General features: G+C 36.3%; 1 protein-coding gene across 1 annotated transcript; it reads right to left on the reverse strand.

Annotated features, from left to right (window-relative positions):
* Positions 1-3,685: 3,685 nt before the first annotated feature.
* LOC107548359 (neuronal acetylcholine receptor subunit alpha-3-like) lies at positions 3,686-16,771 on the reverse strand. Its single transcript, XM_016229034.1, has 5 exons — positions 16,521-16,771; positions 8,557-8,696; positions 6,427-6,471; positions 5,039-5,148; positions 3,686-4,854 (listed from the first exon to the last, which is right to left on the reverse strand). Exons 1-5 carry the CDS (start codon positions 16,768-16,770, stop codon positions 3,786-3,788), a joined length of 1,614 nt encoding a protein of 537 aa, XP_016084520.1. The 5' UTR covers position 16,771; the 3' UTR covers positions 3,686-3,785.
* Between the last annotated feature and the right edge of the window lie 3,361 nt (positions 16,772-20,132).

A 20,132-nucleotide genomic window follows, 5' to 3' on the forward strand; every position in this document is an offset into this window, starting at 1 on the left:
GAACGTCTCTAGGTTACGTATGTAACCATGGTTCCCCGAGGGAACGAGACGCTGCGTCTCTTTGCCATACTCCCTGCATCCCTGCAGGCGCTACTTCATCGAAGCTGGGTGGCGCCTGGCCGAATGCGCTTTTATGCTTTCTGGTGCTTAAGTCACCCTGCTCGTGACGTCTCGCTGCTCTATTGGACAGATTTGACACGTGCTTCAGAACGCGGTCACGCAAGGGCGTTCCCAAAGCGAATCTCGACACAGCGTCTCGTTCCCTCGGGGAACCATGGTTACATACGTAACCTAGAGACGTTCTTTAAAGTTATATTTTACAGCTTCTTGATTAATGTTTATTGCATTATTTTAGTGTCATGTGTGTTACCATGATGATGTTTTGTGATGAGGTTGGATTCTTTTGGTACTTTACTGCAAAAAAGCTATTTGACAGATGCTTTTAGCCAAAGCATCTTACAGTGAATTCAAAGTATGCATTTTACACATGACCTTGGCATTGCTAGCACCATGTCCTACTGTTTGAGCTACAAGAACACTCTCAAAAAGAACACAAACTACAGGAACAGCAGTTCCTGCTGGCTCAGCCCAGTTACATCCGCAGGTGTGTTTGTTAGAACACATACACAATACACTCTGGAGAAGGAGGCTTTGCTATTGGATTATGGGCTGCTTTTGCCGTGACAAAAGCTTCAGATTCCATATATAGTAACAAGGAGGCTATAGCCTGGACCATGGAGCCCAAGGCACACCACAACAAAGAGCTCAAAACAACTATAATAACAAGAGTAACAATAATATGACAACAGCACAATGTTGACCGACTAATCCTGGAAGGACATAAATGCGGTATTTCGAGGTAAGCCTGACCTCAGAATTTAAGCACTGCAAAATAAGAGAACAATATTAAAAGTAGTATCCTCTAAGAGAGAGGATTGCAGGAAAGTAAATGTGTGCAATTTATTTGAGAATCTTAGCGTTCTCCTGCCACAGCCACACACATCGTTTTGTAGGCAACCAGAAAAAAAATGACAAAGGGAGAGTAATACAAATGCAAAAACATGCAAATACACAAACAAATTTTAATTTTGGATATGGCAGCACATCCACAGTAATCAGTATAATTAATCAGATTATACAAAATACAGAAAGGAAGACAGTAAGAGAGAAAGAGGTTTTGATGAGCACTTTTATGCAAAGTTCTTTTCAAACAACAATCAAGAATATGAATTTAATGTTCATCCATTTGAGAAAACAGGCACAAATAGAAAACTCTAATCCTTTATTTCATCTTTTCATAAGAAGACATCCAAATGAATAAATAAATTTATTACGATCACTAATAAACACAAATCTTGGACTATTATCCGTGTCCCAAATTCCACTAGACTGTAATATGAGAGGCAACAACAGTGAACAATTTTTTTTTTATTATTGTGTGACTTTGTAAAGTGTATTGCATTTTTTTTTATTTTTTGGAGTTATCAAGCGCAAGACAGAGCACTTCACTTATACCCCAAGTGTTATACTGGTATTATACTTTAAAGTGTATATTCATATACACTTTATGATTTTCCATACACATACAGAGAGGTACATTTTCCACTTGATAGTCCTCTAATGCCCAAACAAACAAATAAACTCAGGAAAGTAATTTTTCTGCATTATTGTGTGATTTTCAGAAAACCTATGATAAAGTGTCTGCTGCCTGAAGCCATTACATAAATAATGATCAGTTGTGTACAAAACTGCAGATTAAAGAAAGAGGCCTCTTTAGTTTTATGGTAATTCCAGCCAAATGTTGGTAATTCACTTTTTTCTTTACATCAATCTGAACGTGTATAGAAGAATTTTTCTTTGGAATTAATGAATTACTTGAGCCTTTGGAGCCACAGCCAAATGTTGGCACATATCAAAGATGCTACTGCAGTCTGTATTGCTTGAGATGCTATTGATTCAAGACATTCTGCTGATATAAATAAGAAAATAGACATTACTGAACATAAACCAGTGCAGACACAGCACAGTCTTAGTGTTTCTACCCTAATTAATTTGTGTTTCTCTCTCTCTCTCTTTCTCTCTCTCTATATTATTCAGTTAGTCAAAAAAACGTTTTGGTTTTAGTAAATTTTATGTTTGGAACTGCTAAACTCGCTATCTGGAAAACAAGGAAAAACAAGATGCTTGGTAAAGATACATTAGATCCCTTGTTGATGTTCTTGGGTTTAGTTGCATCAGGATAGAATATGCATATTAGAAACTTGTAGGGTGTTTACCAATGTTTGTGAATAATTGGGCCATAAATGGAGTGTTATGTGAAGTCAATGAAAATGATGATTTGTTGTTGGCTTTCTAAAGTCATTTTGTCATTATATTTGTTTGGGTTGTTTGGTTATTGTATTTTTTGTTACTATTAATACTGTTTTTGTTGGTATTATTATTATTATTATTTTTATTATTTATAGATATTTTGTAATTGAGACTGAAGATTGTGAAATGTAGATTGCAGTAATAACACATTATGGTATTACCTATATGTTGTAAATAAAGGTGATTTCAATCTCTCTCTCTCTCTCTCAAATGATGGCAGTGTAGGAACTTGAGTACCCTCAATTAACCGTATTTTTAAAAAATCATTCTCAAGCAGTGTTTCAAAATGGAACTATAAATGAATTGCTGCAAGATGTGCATTAGACATAATATACTGGGGGAATATGAAAAATAAAATGTATATATAAAAAAAATATATATATATCTTTATTATTTGTTTAGAGTTTTTGAACTGCTCTAAAGTCATATTGAAGAGTTTTCTTTTTGTAGTATATATAAATATAGCACATGATTAATCTTTGCAGACTGATCTGCTAAATCACTGTTGCATTTAAGTTGCAAAAATTGTCATTCCCACACTCCATAAACAGTGGTACAGGATTACAACTGTGCTAGAATTAAGTCAGATAGTTCTGAAACCGCTTTTACACTTATGAAATGATTATAAAAAGCTGCTACTTCAAAAGACCTAATGCTACTAAAACCAATCATAAAACCAGAGGCACTTCCAACCTCTGCTATAGCAGCCAAACCAAGATAAGCATGTGCGTTTCACAGACATACGCCATGTTTCACAGACACACACCACATAAATACATTGCTTACTGAGTTTAACACAGAGGCAGTAAGACAGAGATCATAGTGAGTACAACAAAAAAACTTATTTTTATTTGAAAGACATCTGTTTAAAAAATGTTTTACAAAAGTGTCAGAAGCTGACAAGTGGAAGTGGAAAAAAAACTGAAATGGTGATATTAAAGAGGGGATTATGTCTCTTGCTGATGGAGCAAGAGAGAGAGAGCATGAGTGTAAGAGAGGGAGGGAAAGCAGTCATTTTAATAGCCTCCACACCACTAAAAAACAGTTAAGGATTTAGACATCATAGTCAATACATCTGCTTCAAATTAAAAAAAAAATTTTTTTACCATGCATTATCATAGGGATCAGACACACTGAGGAAATTTTTTTTTTATCTCATTCTAAACAAATTATTTGGCATAAATGGGACCTGATTAGTCATTTGCTATCATAGAAGCCATCATCCCAAGCAGACACACAAGTGCAGTTTGTTGCCCAGCTGACACTAATGTGACTAATCTTTGCTGGGATGAAAAAGCTCTGCATGTGGATCCAAATTCCATGTCAAGGAATAATAATTTTGGCAGTGTGTTTATCCAGAGAGCACAATTCCTTATAATCAATGTGTTGTACCGAGTGGATTGACTGAATGGGAACTACTTTACCTCTTTTGCTTTGTTGCGGCTCCTCATGTTCTCAGCAATGTACTTCACACTCTCAATAGCCTGTTTGATCTCCGGTGACACCACAGAGAAAGCCACAACTGTATTAATAGCCTGTGGACTCAACTGACGACTCACTTTCCCACAATCCCCCTCAGTTGCCTCTTTCATTGGGTGACATGGGCATCCGCCTTTCTTTCCTTCTAATGCTGTTTTCCCTTCTCCAAATTCCAAAGAGTTCATTGCTCCCTGCTGAGATCCACTGTTTTTCCTCTTCTTTCCCTCTCCTCCTCGTCCTGCTCCAGTCCCGGACGAGCCCCCCGGGACTAGTCCTCCTTTTCCAGAAGACTCTGATAGATCGAGAGGCCGGCGCATGAGCATAACACGGGGTAAAGCTCGGAGGAAGACGGTACGGACCCAGCTAGGCATAGTGTGGGTCATAGGGGTGCGATAGTGCACATTCAGTACAAAGACGGTGATGACAATGGAGAGGGTGACGAAAATCATTGTAAAAAGAAGATACTCGCCTATCAGAGGGATCACGAGTGAGGTGGACGGGATGGTTTCCGTAATGACAAGAAGGAACACAGTGAGAGAGAGGAGTACAGAGATGCACAATGTCACTTTCTCACCACAGTCTGATGGAAGGTAGAAGACGAGTACTGTCAGAAAGGAGATGAGGAGGCAAGGGATAATAAGGTTGATAGTGTAAAAGAGGGGTAGTCGTCGTATGTAAAAACTGTAGGTTATGTCTGGGTAGATCTCTTCACAGCAGTTGTACTTAATGTCATGTTTATAACCGGGTGCATCAATGATCTCCCACTCTCCACTCTCCCAGAAGTCTTTAAGGTTTACCTTTGAGCCAATAAGTACCAGGTCAATCTTGGCCTTGTCATAGGTCCAGGAACCAAACTTCATAGAGCAATTCTGATAGTCAAAGGGGAAGTACGTGATGTCCATAGGGCAGGATGATTTGAAGATTGCAGGAGGGACCCAAGTGATGGTTCCATCATATTTCAAAAGAGCTTTGGTTTTATCCTCCACCAAGAAGTCCCCAACAGCACTGTGTCAGAAAAAGAGTATTTGAATGTTATGACTGCTAATGCATTACTATTTTATTTTCTCAGACTGTTAGCTCTGATCATGTTCGTTTGGCTCAAAATAAAAAAGGACCTGGAAATATCCCCAAAATTACTATAAACTTAAATTCATAGAAGTTGAAAGTTAGGTTACAAGACTCCACTCACTTGTTGTAAAGTACAATGTCAGGCCTCCAGATTTTATTTGATGGGACTCTGATGAACTCAATTCCATCAAACTCTGCAGGTGACCACTTCAGCTTGTAGTCATTCCATATCTTTGATAATAGCACAACAACAACAAAAAAATTATGCTTAAGCCATATGCTAAAAAGTAATGCTTCAAGCTTTGGTGCCCATACAAGTGACACAGTTCTAATCTGGCATCTACAGTACACTTTTATGTGTACATGTTTCATCTGTGCCCTGTCACAGCCTTTATTTTTGTAAGTGCATTTCTCCATCTGCAGTGAAAAAAGCAAATTTTCTGCTTGAGCAGGCATGTTGTTTATTGAGGTTTGTTAACAAATGTGTATACTAAGGTGTACATGTGTATAGCAGTAGTGTATTTGCAGATCTGTGTATTTGTGCCCATTTCTGTCTCATTTTGTGGTTTGTTGACATATTTGTGAAGAGATATGTTGTTAAGACTGCTGATCTATTGTGTTCAGTGATATCAAGCATCCTGCTATCAGGCATTGCACAGACTTATTGTACAATACTACAGGGCTTAACAAAAGCACACACATTCTCAGAAAAATTCAGCAAATATTCATTCAAATCCAGATCCCTCCCCAACCCCGAACCCAGCTAGGGCAACACACTCAATGTATCACACACACAAATCACTCTCAACTATAAACACAATATGCTGATTTAAGCAATAAGTTCAGCAGTAATTCTGGAGCATGTTGTACTCATTATTGTAGCACTGAAAACATGTACAGTATCAAAGTAATATCTATCTAAGCAGACAGTTGCAAAGAATAATAAAGCACAAAAATATTTTCAGTATGAAATAAGAGCATAGGACTTCAGACATATAAAGCCAAGTTCATTTCCTGCATGTATCTTCATGCTTGGAGGATGAAAAATAGGTTTGTTAAATAAATAAGTTCACTAAATAACTAACAAAACAATCTTTGCTGACTATGAAATAACAGTAGTTTATTATTATTATGCTGGTTATTAAAAAAAGCAAAATGTTTGATCTAGTTAGACTAGACTCTTTTTGCACATATATTACCATCTTTTTAACCTCTTTCTTTCCATTTGTTTTTGGAGATAACAACTGTGCTACCTTTACGTTTTCTATTATTTACATAACTTTTCTTTTTCATGGTGTCCTGTTTCCACCTACTCATCTGCTCCATGTATATATACACAGTATTGTTCTTCCCCTGCATTACTCAACCCCATCCTTTGTATGTTTATGCTATGCACATTTTCTTGTTACATTCTTACTGACAGTGGTACAAGACACAAAGAAGATTAGATCTTTGTGTTAACACAAACACGTGCACAAGGCCTACATGCTGCACACAAAAATCACTTACATGTCTCAGCCAAAGATTTGTTTCCATGATCTGATTGACTTCATCCTAGAGAGAGTAAGACACAGGCAGGGGCAAAGACAGAAACAATCAGAAAGAAAGACAGCCATTCTCTATTATTTATAATGGAACGTGTTCTGGCAATAAAATCAATACAGTTCTTGTCTAATGTGAAAGAGAGGTCTGACAAGAAAAGGGGTTTGGAGGTACTTTGGAGTACTTTCATCTACTAGCTTCAATTCATTCATCACAGTACCCTCAACAATGCTAACAGGTCCTGCATATTCACAAGAAAAATCTGAAAAAAAAAGCCTGTTGAGCAAATTTTCCTTAAAGGGGTCATATGATGCGATTTTAATTTTTCCTTTCTCTTTGGAGTGTTACAAGCTCTTGGTGCATAAAGAAGATCTGTAAAGTTGCAAAGACTAAAGTCTCAAATCCAAAGAGATATTCTTTATAAAAGTTAAGAGTCAACCACGCCTACCTAAAACCAAATATTCAGATGTGTGCAGCGCATTTTATGGAGGACTGCTTCCTGATCCTGGTAGAGTAGACTACAATGCCGGCTGTTCTGACTCACTGTCTGTAAGTACGTTTTTTTATATTTAAAGAATTTGCCACAGACGATTCAAACGCGAGTTTTGAGCAGTGTAGAGTAGCGCTTGTTGTTTGTCATTTCATCAGAAATGCAGACATGGTTTTATGTTTACGCTGCGCAATGCAACGCAACGCAACGCATAAAAAGACCATATAAGTCATTATAGTCCGTAATTATGTCCCCACTGGATGCAACAAATGTCTCGTTTTTCAGACCGATGAGCTTTGTAAAAATCTACACGTTTCAGAAAGGCGGGGTATAGAGGAGAAACAATAATGTACAGTATATGGAAAATAATGTGTTTTTTTAACCTTAAACTGCATAAACATATTTCATTACACCAAATACACAGAATAATATTCTTTTTAGCAACATCATATGAACCCTTTAATCCTGTGAGTGAGTGAGTATAATCTCTAATCAAGGATTGTGTTCTCTAGAGTGGTTGGTTATGGCTTGTTAATCTCTCAGGTGTCTGTCTCTGTGAAGCAAGAAAAAAAGGTGTGCTGATAATCTTGGCCGCTTTCCCTGGTGAAGTGGAAATTTAATCCAGGAGTTTTAAGAGGAGTGCTGATTTGTATGACGCCGGGGAAAGCACAGAGTCTGCACTACTTCCTGTAACAGTGGGGCACAAAGGCTTTTAACTCAATTGCTCTCTCTGACCACAGTAAATGAAATAAAAAGCCCTCACAACAACTGAAAACAGCACAGAATTCCACTCACAGAAAGTCACCTGCAGAGCAAATCTCCTTTTTTTCCATTTTAGAAAAAAGGAAAAAGACCTCATTCACTATTATTTTTATAAAGAGGTCAAAAGTGCTTGTGTGCTTGAATTTGTTTGAGCATAAATTATGTGGACTAGAATTCTCTAGTGTCTGACTATTGTCTCAGCTTTGCTTGATTCTTTTCATAAGCATAAGATAATATGATGATTCGTAAGAGTCCATTCTTTAGAAAAATTCACGAAGATGCACAAATAATAAAAGTATGGCCATTACTGATAAGTTTATATTATGTCAGACAATAGTCAATATTAATTATCCACATTTGTTTTCTAAATAAATGTTACAAAAAAAATAATAAAAAGCAATAATCCTAAACAATCCATTGTTTTAAACGCTACAAGTGAATTTAGGCATCACAACATTATAATGTACAGTACAATATGAAAAATATATATTCATATTGAGATTTGCTAAATATTAGATTTAACATTGTCAATCAATTGGTTTTAAAGATTTAAATTAATGTTAGATTATGGAACATGAAATCTAAATGTAAAAATAGGAAATAAAATGTGAACAAAATGAACAATATTCAATATTTTTATTACAAATATAAAAAAATTATAATAATGGCTAATACTTCAAAAACACTAATATTGGTTAATAATGTAATATATTGTGTAACCCTTGTAATACTAATAGCAATTCAGGTCAAGAAACAATTTTACAGGCTTAAATCTCATCTCAAACCCAATGTTTGGACAAGACACAGGTCAAGTATTTTGAGGCAGTGGACACTGGTTTTCTTACCACTTTAACAAGCTGTGAGATGGAGACCTCAAACTCCACTGTGACGGGGTCAGACACATTTTCCACTGGCCGAATGAACTGATTATACCTTCTGAATAAACGACGAAACAGCCTGTCTTCTCCTTTAGATGAGAAACAATCTGCACAAACATGTTTATACAGAGATAAACACACACACACACACACACACGCACACACAAACACACAGGAATAGAAATGTACTTTAGTATGCAGTGCACTTGGTGGGACCCAGGGATAGACTTCATTCATAATACAGTGGGTGGTGAAATAGGAACTACAGAGAACGAGACACGTGCAATAAAACATTCAGTATTAGGAGTGCTATACATCAGACCGATAGACTCAGACTCAACAGTAGTTGAGTGATTTCCGGTGCTCTATCCATTGGCAAAGCTGCCAGTCGTCCAACAACACCTGTTGGCTTCAGTCAGATCTCAAAATCGTCAAATAATTTTATACCTGTATATGCCGAAGAGCCTCAATTTCAAACAATCAGCATTATGTGGTCAACTATATTAATGCATTTAAAGTGATAGTTCACCCAAAAATGAAAACTCTGTCATTAATTACTCACCTTCATGTCGTTCCAAACCCATAAAACCTCCGTTCATCTTCGGAACACAAATTAAGATATTTTTGATGGAATCTGAGAGCTCTCTGACCCACCCATAGACAGCAAGGATTCTTACACAATCAAGGTCCAGAAACGTAGCAAGGAGATCGGTAAAATAATCCATGTGACATCAGGGGTTCAACCGTAATTTTACGAAGTTGCAAGAATACTTTTTGTGCACAAAAGAAAAAAAAAACGATTTTATTCAACAATTCGTCTCCTCCGCGTTACCCTGGCACGATTTTGGAGAGTATCCACTGAATGTAAACAGCGTATGCTGTTCTGTGTCAGCTGCGCCAGGGTGCAATATGCGTGTGCGGAGGAAACAAATTGTTGAATAAAGTCTTTTTTTTCTCTTTTGCGCACAAAAAGTATTCTCGTAGCTTCGTAAAATTACGGTTGAACCCCTGATGTCACATGGATTATTTTACAGATCTCCTTGCTACGTTTCTGGACCTTGATCGTGTAAGGACCCTTGGGAGGGTCAGAGAGCTGTCAGAATGCATCAAAAATATCTTAATTTGTGTTCCAAAGATGATCGGAGGTCTTGGGGGTTTGGAACGACATGAGGGTAATAGTAATAATAATAGATAGTAATTAATGACAGAATTGTCATTTTTGGGTGAACTAACCCTTTAATAAAGCAAAATTGTGTTGTTTTTGTGGCTATGCCCACACTCTGTTTCTTGTTTTATATTTTGAATGTGTTTTTGTAAATATGTGAGTGTGTGCACTGTTGCTTTTAGCACATTCCTCAGGGTCAGAGCCAATGTCCTAGCAGACACTCTAAGTGCACCAAACATAGCTCTCAAGGTTAGAGGTCATCATCAACTATTACCAAAGAGACCAGGTGTAGTCAAGTGGAAAATGGAATAACTTTAAAATAATGCACTCTGATGGAGCTAGACAAGTCTGAAGGAATGTTAAAGAACACAGGAGAAGTCAAGAACAGGTTAGGGTCAAACTTTTACTTGAAACGGGATATAAAATTTCACTGCGTAGGACTAGTTAGTTTGTAACTTCGAACTTAACTTATTTGCACCAATTTATCTTAAGGCAAATCTAATAGGATACTGGTCAAACGAGCAATCACATATTACATTTAATTTTACTGATGCAAAAAGTATAAACAGAATCATCATAAACATAATTTGCTCACCAATGGATCCTCTGCAGTGAATGTGTGACATTAGAATGAAAGTCCTAACAGCTGATAAAAACATCACAATAGTCTACAAGTAATCCACACAATTCCAGCCCATCAATTAATGCCTTGTAAAGTGAAAATCTGTGTTTGTAAGAAATCCATTATTAAAGCATTTTAACTTTAAACTGTCACTTCTGGCCAAATACATAATAATTACGTAAATAAATACATAATAATTAATAATAATGCGTCCTTCAGGTGAAAAAGTAAATCACCTGTTGTGCTTTCACATCAAAATCCACCATCATATCTGTTTAGAATGGTGCTTGATCTGTGCATATTTCTCTTCTGATTCGGACAAGACGTAATTGAACTCGGGTTGCAGTGAGCGCAGTTGTGCTGTATATGTTGGCGCACTAACCACAAAGCTATCGGCGCCAACTTGTGATGTTTTTATCAGCTGTTTGAACTCTCATTTTGATGGCTCCCATTCACTGCAGAAGATCCACAGGTGAGTAAGTGATATAATGCTAAATTTCTTCAAATCTGTTCCAATGAACAAAGTCATCTTTATCTTGGTTGGCATAAACGTTCAGCCATTTTGGGTAAACTGTTCCTTTAAGATTTAAGTTAAGAATGTTAAGTATTATGGTTTACCGTAGTTGTCATGTAAAAAACACAAGATGTGTGGAGACAGTATACTGAATTGTCTTATATGTGGTTTCAAGAAATAATGTAATCATAATCAGTGACATTATGCCCTCTATAAGCTTTGGTAATATATATATGCTCCATAAATTGACTTCAGCTGCATTTTGTAAACAATCCTTTGCAGTTATGACCTCTGTAAACTTCTAGCAAAAATAGAATAGGACTGAATGCAGCGAGTATTTTAGAAAATCAGTTGCTGTGAATTTAGACACCCAGACACATTCACGTACACTGAGAGTTCACTGCTGCTGTCTCACGCATGTATGGCTCTTACTTTCCTCTTCTAATTACTTCAACTAGTTAACTCTCCAATGGCCCCCTCTGTTAATGGGTTTAGCCAAGGATAGCAAGGCCCTGCTTCCATTAATTAAACAGACTTAACCCTCATTCAAATACATAAGATACAAAGTGGAGAGTTGAAGTTTAGAGTTAGTTTTTCTGAACCCCATCAAGCTTAAGATAACCCTTTTAAATTAAAGTAGAACAGTGTCCACATGGACCATAAAGTCTCTTAAAGTTGAACTTTTAAACAGACCCTGGTGGGAAACTTAAAAGGATAGTCCACCATAAATGAAATGATTTTTGATTTACTTACCCTCATGTTGTTCCAAACCTTGACTTTTTTCTTCTGAAGAACACAAAATAGAAGATATTTTGAAAAATGTTGATAACCAAGTTTACTGCCATTGACTTCCATTGTATGGTCAAAATCAATATATTTCAAATATACACACGAGGGTATATAATGACATGAGGGTGAGTAAAATGTTTGGGTGCACAATCTCTTTAAGGAATGTTTTTAACTATACATTATTGTCCAGTGAGTGTGGTGAGTTTGGAGGTTCCCTTTCAGTCAGTCATGTTCAACATAACGTCTCCGTTCCCGAACAAGATTATATACGTAACTGAGATGAAATATTTGCCAATTGATAATATGCTGTATTAACACTCTCAGTCAAAAACAAAAATAAAACAGCATGAATCCATATTTTAGGTCCAAGATACTACTCACAAAATCTGTCAATTACATCGTATTTATTCATTTCAGAGCCCAATTCACATAAAAACGTAAGAATGGAGCAGAGAAGACATTATCATAATTGCAAGAGAGCTGTCAGTGGCCACAATGAGGATGGAGGCTGATCAAAAATAGCAGCGGTACTTACGTTAAAATTACAGTTCATAATAGTTAAACCCTACACATTTGATTTGGTCCACTGGATTCAGCACTGAAGCCCATTAAAATTGCAATTACATCCAAAAAATGTATGAGTCACTGTGGAATTTTTGGTCATTACATTTACTAAAGAGCAGGTCATTCAGTACATTTTGTAATCCTTCCATATCTCACAACTTGTGCATGATTCAATAGCATCTTTATTTAAAATTTCAGTGGCAAAAATAGTCAGTTATTTATAACTGGATTTGGTTACACTTTATTTTAAAGTGTCCTTACAGTGTAATTATACATTTTAGAACTGAGTAATATTAATTAACTACATGTACTTACTATATGGTTAGGGTCAGAATCAGGGTTTGGCTTAGGGTTACTTGCATGTAATTATGCATAATTTATTGTTATTATAATAGTAAGTAAACATAACATGTGGACACCTTAAAATCAATTGTTACCCTGGATTTTTCTTGCATTAAACATTTTGGTTTATTTAAAATTACTCTTTTAAAGCAAGTTTAGAACAAATACATTAATCTCAAGATATCTTAAAAATGCTATATATATTTTAACAATACTACCCGACCTTGCAAGTACAATAACATATTATCCAAAATACATGAATGTTTCCAGAAACTGGTTTGCTGAAGATCAGAGAAACACGCAAGCAAAAGCAATGATTATGAAGAATGTTCAATTGGTTGGAAAGACTAAAGAGTCATCTGTGACAATATAAAGCCATGTGTGTAAGTCACTCGTTGAACTGCTGCTGAGCCCATATACACTCATTTAGAAGTAATGAGAGAGAGAGCTCTTCCTCTCAAAGTGAGCGGGACACTAAGTGTGTTTCTCTGTCAGTGGAGGCAAAGCATAACAGATAGAATCAGACAGGTGAGCTGTTCTTGTTGCCCAGAGACTTGAGCCTGCAGCAGCACACACGCCAGTTCCCCACAGCAGACTTTGTGCTTCTGTATGTGTGTGAGGTGCTGTCAGGACATGCGTCACTGTCTGTGCATGTGGTGCGTATGTATGTGACGTGTATCTATGTGAGTTTGTGACTAATTCCGAACGCAGGAAGCATGACACTAAGCTACATGGAAATCTTCATATTTTCAGCACTGTCATCCATTATTTAAGAGGTAAGCTTCTCTAATAGTCTCAAGGCAAACTTAGGGCAATCATAATTTCTTCTTCTCTCAGTTCACCCTACATATGAATTGGAGCATTACCTCATATTACACTGAAACATATCAAATTGTGCAACTGCAGGGTCCTGGGGCTCTAAGACCATTGCCATCATCTAAACCAGCCTCAGGAAGGCAGAAGAAATAGAGGTGGCAAAGCTTGGATGAAAAAGAAAGAAAAAAATTGGAAACAATTCAAAATGTCTTTACACCCATTCTTGAGGTGAGGAGAATCATTTTTGCCTTTCTTTTGTTTACTTTCTCTAGCTTTCTTTCTTTTTCTCTTTTGGAGCAGAGGGGTTTACCTCCCATAACCGTTCTCCCTGCTGGAACTTCATTGATTTCTCTCCTCAGCACCAAAACACAGATGTGAAGCTATAGAAAAAGAGCGCTTGGGTGGATAAAAGATCAATCCTCCCCAGAGGATGTTCCTCCCCAGAGATCTGGAAGAGATCTAACATTGGATGTATGTGTAAAGCCTACAGTATGATTTTACACACACACACACACACACATATATATATATATATATATATATATATATATATATATATATATATATACCAATATCATGCATTGTAACACCTGGTGTGAACATGTCAATAAAATGCAAAAAAAACTACAATAAATATTTTTTACTTACTATAAGTGTTCTTTTTGCAGAAAGTGACAAATACAATGAAAATATCACTTTCAAATATACTTTCATATTTGTTTATTATATTTTATAGTTCATGTTTGTTTTTTTATGACAACAGTAATATGGACCACAAAAGAGGGACCAAGTAAAAGAAACAGGCAGATATTCTAGGGGTACGACCAGGGTGCCTGGAACCCTAGAAAATATGTATGTAAATGTAAATTAATAAAATTTTATAATTTGGGGGGCATTTTTATTATGAATATTAATTTTTCTAGTTAGAAAAAATTTGAAAGCAAGGAAAAAAAGGGATCACGTAAAAATGGTGAATAAAAGATATTTTAAAAAAAAATCCTTAACCCTTATTCAGTAAATCACAAACAAAAGGAAAAATCTTGGAGCATTTGAATACTGTGGACAATGCGGGGACTCTGAGTCAAAATAGTTGAGAATCACTGAATTAAAAGGTATTTGTTAATTGGGCATTTTAAAGGGAATTCCCATTCGGTTGTACTACATTTAAAATAAAACAATTGTGCAAAGTTCACAAAAACATTTAAAATATATATATAGTATGCTCAATTATAAAATTACATAGTGTGTGATAGGAATGCTCATTCAGTCTTTCTTTAGTGATTTAGTACATTATTTTACGCGATCAAAACTAAAAACATTCATATTTTTCGCCTACCTACAAAAAGCCATTGCCTTACTTTGTGAAACTACATGCATAATGTGTCTCAAAATAGCTCATCATCTAACCCTACAAAACCTGAATATTATTGAGCTTGTGTCTAACTCTGCAGCGGGTGATAAAAGAAATAATATAATCAAATAAAAATAATTAAAACAAAAATAAGCTGTCCATCCTCGCTGATGACAATCAATAGACAATTTAATGACGATTCCACTGCAAATCAATGGTACACAAATGATTGCAAATTATATGAGTAAACCTCTCCCTTGCTCTGACTATAGTGCTTATCAGACCTTTATATTTGTGCGTATCTCCTGAGAAACCTTTCCTAGACCCTCTGGTGTCTTTCTCCAAACATCTCTCTCTGTCTCTTCCCAGCTCCTCACTTCATGCGGTGGCCTTGTGATCAGTCCAGCATGGAGAGAATGCTTGCAGCGAGAATGACATACAGCTGGAGTTGAACACAAGTTCATCCTCAGACAACTCCTCTTTTCCAGGCTCAGAACAGCATAAGGAATTTAGCAGTGTGAAAACTCAACAGGATGAAAATGGCGAGTTTCCTTTGAGTGTTTGCCTGCTTCTAAGTTTATCTCCAAAATGTATGACTCACTCTTGAGTGACAAATTGCATGGCAGTGACAAAAAAGTGAAGCCTCTTGTTTCTTATTTAGATGCAGATTTACCAGCTAAACCAAACAAGAAGAGAACGAATTTATAGCAGATACCTAATTCAGTGGCAAGTTAACACGACCAAACGTGGACTTGTTGCTAATTTTACGTAAACAGCTGTATATAGCTTTCTCAGAGTCGAGAAGGCTGTAAATATTTCAACGCTGTGACGCACAAGCGGGTGTTGACGAAAGTGCAAAACGAAGTGATTAACACGCATTTCATTACCACTGGGCTCACCTACCGGTTTCATTCTGCCGATAAAAGGCTTTAAAGTGCTTAAACAAAATTGTGCTATGGCTGTTGTCTGAAATAGCCTTCGGATTCCCCGCAGTTAGTGTCTCCCGAGCGAGACGAATATATGCGCCCGAAACTCTGCGTTCCGCGCGCACGCCAACAGCGTGAAGAACGAATTTGACTATATTAAAACGTAACGCTCTGGCATAAATCGTTATTAAGATTATTATCAAAGCAAAATAACTCACCTATATACAGATACGAAGTGAATGTCACGGTCACGCAAACAGACTAATTACTCATTTAAATGCGCAAACCTAAGACTGTCAACTTGTGTTAGGCTATTTCGCATTAACAGAACCAGAAATTATGAATTATCTATAACCATTTTGTTCAAACCCGTTCTCACTTAGTTTCTTATGTGGAACACCAAAAAGGGGCAGAATATTCGTGACTGACAGCGATCGACTGCCTTTCACTTTAGTTGCATCTTTTTGCATATAGTGCAGTAAATAGTGACTGGAGCTGTCATTCTGCCTAATACATCTTTTTGTGTTCCACAGAAGAAAGTAGGCTAAGTCATACAGGTTTAGAAAAACATGGTGACAGAATTTTCATTTTGTGCGAACTATTCATTTATATTACATGAGAACTGAGAAAATGTCCTTAAACAAACTTGGTGGGACAGTAGGCTAGAGCATGATCGTTCATTAGTTCACGACTGACAGAGTATGAGCTAATACTTTTTCCCCACTTGATCTCAGTAGGCTACTATTGAGGTCAATGGGCACAAGAGACGCAGAGCAAGCAATCTTTTTCAAAGTTTTTGTGCTCATAGAATCTATTGATATCTTGAATACAGTTGAACTTACCTTGCGTTATCAGGACAATTAAAAGAAACAACAAAGTGACTCTCCCCGCAGAATTCATCGAGCGTCGCAGGTAGGGAGTCGGTCTCCCTTTCCAAAAGAAAGTAACAAATTCGTAAAAGAGTCGAAAAGGAACAAACTGTAGAATGTATGTTTGTGGATCCCGGTTGTGTGACTGGAGTTGTGCTTTCCGCGAGCAGAAGAAGCTCGTGAGGCGGATTTGATTTCGTACCCTCCCCCTGGGCGCGTGCATCCTTCCCCACGCGCGTCTTCAACCAAGTGTCATTAATGAGCCACACAATTACAGTGTCTTTTATACAGCTATTTAAATAGATAGTTCTTGCAAATATGACAGTTCTGTCATCATTTACTCAACTTGACGTTTTTCTTGTCCAGCTAGACTGTCTGCAGAACACCAAAGGAGGCATTTTGAAAAATGTCCTCTTTGTTTATTTTCACGCGTATTGCAAATGAATGGTGCAAACGCAAAATCACAATAAAAGTAGGCAGTCCATGCCTAATCATTGTCTTCTGAAGCCATACTATAGCTTTGTGTGATGAACAGTCCCAAATTCTAATTCATGAACAAATCGTTGAGAGTTTTGTGAAATGGCTCAATCGATTCATTGATGGCTCAAATGAACTGTTCCTTCAGCTGGTTCATTCAGAAATCACTGTACTTTCTCATCAAGGCACCAAACTTTTCAGTGAATAGAAACTTAAATTTGAGCTATGGTATGGCTCAAGAAGACTTAATTTGGACCACTTTTATAATACTGTACTTTGCACTCATCATTTAGTATTGATGCTTGGAAAAACTCCTCAGTATATTCTTCAATATTTCACCTTCTGTGTTTCACAGAACAAGAAGAAAATTGTTTTGGAACAGCGTAATGTTGACAGAATAACCTGCAGAGGAATAGTCAATCCAAAAAGCTAAATCTGTGATCATTTATTCACCCTCATGTTGCTCCAAACCTGTATGACTTTCTGTATAGAAAAAAACTGTATGAAAATACAATTTAAAAAAATATATGTTGCTAATAAAACCATTTCAGTTACCTTTGATTTTGATTGTATTGTCAACATTTTTTTTATAGTATAAGCCAATGTTAAGTGAATCATATCTCCTTTTGCGTTCCACAGAAGAAAGTAAGCCATACAGGATGAGTATATGAACTAAGTAAATGATGACAGGATTTTCATTTTTTGGGGGAGACTATCCTTTTACAGTTGATTACTTCATAATATGCAAATCTAAAATACTCAATTACAGCTGTTTGTGAAGAAACAACAAGTTTTTTCATCTAACGATTGTTAAACATACTCATAGATTGTTGGAATTATTACTGTAACATGTGCACAGTAATTTAAAATGTCAATGGAATTACTTACTATTTCTATAAAAACACATTCTCTTCCCTTTGTCCCTTTATCACAATAAAACTCTCATATCACCCTAGGTATCACAGAAAATCAGACAGAAATGTGACCTCTATGAAGGAGGTTTATCTTCGCTTAATTGCACATTGAAGAGGCTTTCTGAGGTAGGCTACATAGAGTTTTTTGTCAAGTTTTAAAAGCAGAGCAGTCGATAAAGGGTTCCGGGTTACAGCAGGTGACTAACAAAGTGCCGCTGGAAAAGCCTCAGGAATATTGATTAAATTGAGCTTCTCATTATAAAAGCCTTGCCTTTGACATCATCAAACAGTGTTTAGAAAAATGTAGTTTAAATCTCACTTTAATAATACAGAGCAAACACTAAGACATCACATGAGTTAAAATATGAAGGTCTTTCATTTGTGTAAATCCATATTTAACATTTAAACCTTAAACACAAATGTATAGGCCAGAGGGACACACATGGCTCAGCAGCTGTTGTTGTTGTTTTCCCATCAAATGGCTGCGTTTATCTGTATATGTGTGCTGTGATGATAATGGGAGAGAAACATTTTGATGTTTCAATACATGTGCACAAAGCAAAGAGACTGTAAAACCATCCATGTGCAAATGCTTACACACAGAAAGAAAAATAGACAGAGAGAGAGAGATTTGACCTTACAATTAAATCTTTGGATAATAACAGGACACACATAAATATAATGTTCAATTCTTCCTTCAAAGTGCTAATAGCAATGTACATTTTCACATAAAAATATAATCATATCTAAATTATCTTGTGAAATGTAAGACCTATCTGCATTATCCAGATAGTCTTTTTTTCTCATTGTTTCTTGGTGGATATTTCATTTTATGGATTATGTTCTCAGTGTGTGTATGTTTCAGATTCAAAAGTTTAAAGGAATATTTCACTTTCCAAATTTCTGTAAAATGAATCACTCTCAGGCAATCCAAGATGTAGATGAGTTTGTTTGTTCATTGGAACAGATTTGTAGAAATCTACCTTTACATCACTTGCTCACCAATGGATCCCCTGCAGTGAATGGGTGCCGTCAGAATGAGAGTCCAAACAGCTAATAAAAAACATCATAATAATCCACAAGTAAGCCACACGACTCCAGTCCATCAACATCTCGTGAAGCAAGAAGTATGTGTTTTGTAAGAAACAAATCCATCATTATAACGATTATAACTTCAAACCATTGCTTCTGGTCTGAGTAAATTTTCAGCAAATTTTCATTTCAATATTCCTTTAATTAGTGTAATAACAGGACTTAAATTGCTAAACATGAATAATTATAATATAATATAACAGTCATATTATAATAATGTACACTTCCAAATTTCTGTAAAATGAATCACTCTCAGGCAATCCAAGATGTAGATGAGTTTGTTTGTTCATTGGAACAGATTTGTAGAAATCTACCTTTACATCACTTGCTCACCAATGGATCCCCTGCAGTGAATGGGTGCCGTCAGAATGAGAGTCCAAACAGCTAATAAAAAACATCATAATAATCCACAAGTAAGCCACACGACTCCAGTCCATCAACATCTCGTGAAGCAAGAAGTATGTGTTTTGTAAGAAACAAATCCATCATTATAACGATTATAACTTCAAACCATTGCTTCTGGTCCCTCTTAGTCTGAGTAAATTTTCAGCAAATTTTCATTTCAATATTCCTTTAATTAGTGTAATAACAGGACTTAAATTGCTAAACATGAATAATTATAATATGATATAACAGTCATATTATAATAATGTACACATAGAATAAAGGTATTTATTTATACAGTCTGTCCCACCCCTTTTCATTTGGCTTTGCTTATCTTGTCAGTATGGTGTTTCACAAGTGTTGGGAGTTTGTTTGTGTTAAATTTTCATTGAAATTCTTTATTGGAAAATTTGTTGGATTGTAGTTTGGGCGCAAGGTTAAGAAGTGTAATTCTGTTACTAACTCATTTTGTGTGCAGTAGGGAAACAGTTTGTCTTCATTTGGTAGCCCTCTCTCTCTCTGTCTCTCTCTCTCTCTCTCTCTCTCTCTCTCTTTCTCTGAGTGTATGTAAAGTACGCTAGAGGGAGCAGGTGCAGCAATTTGGAGGCCTGTATCAGTCTTTACACAATTGTTAGTTCAATCAGGGTCTTTTTCCTCTCACACTTTTCATTTTCATTTCAGTTAAACAAATCAGTTCAAATTTAGTTCAAGTAATTAT

This window comes from Sinocyclocheilus grahami, unplaced genomic scaffold (genome assembly GCF_001515645.1).
Source record: "Sinocyclocheilus grahami isolate Dianchi unplaced genomic scaffold, SAMN03320097.WGS_v1.1 scaffold346.1, whole genome shotgun sequence".
Lineage (NCBI taxonomy): Eukaryota > Metazoa > Chordata > Actinopteri > Cypriniformes > Cyprinidae > Sinocyclocheilus > Sinocyclocheilus grahami.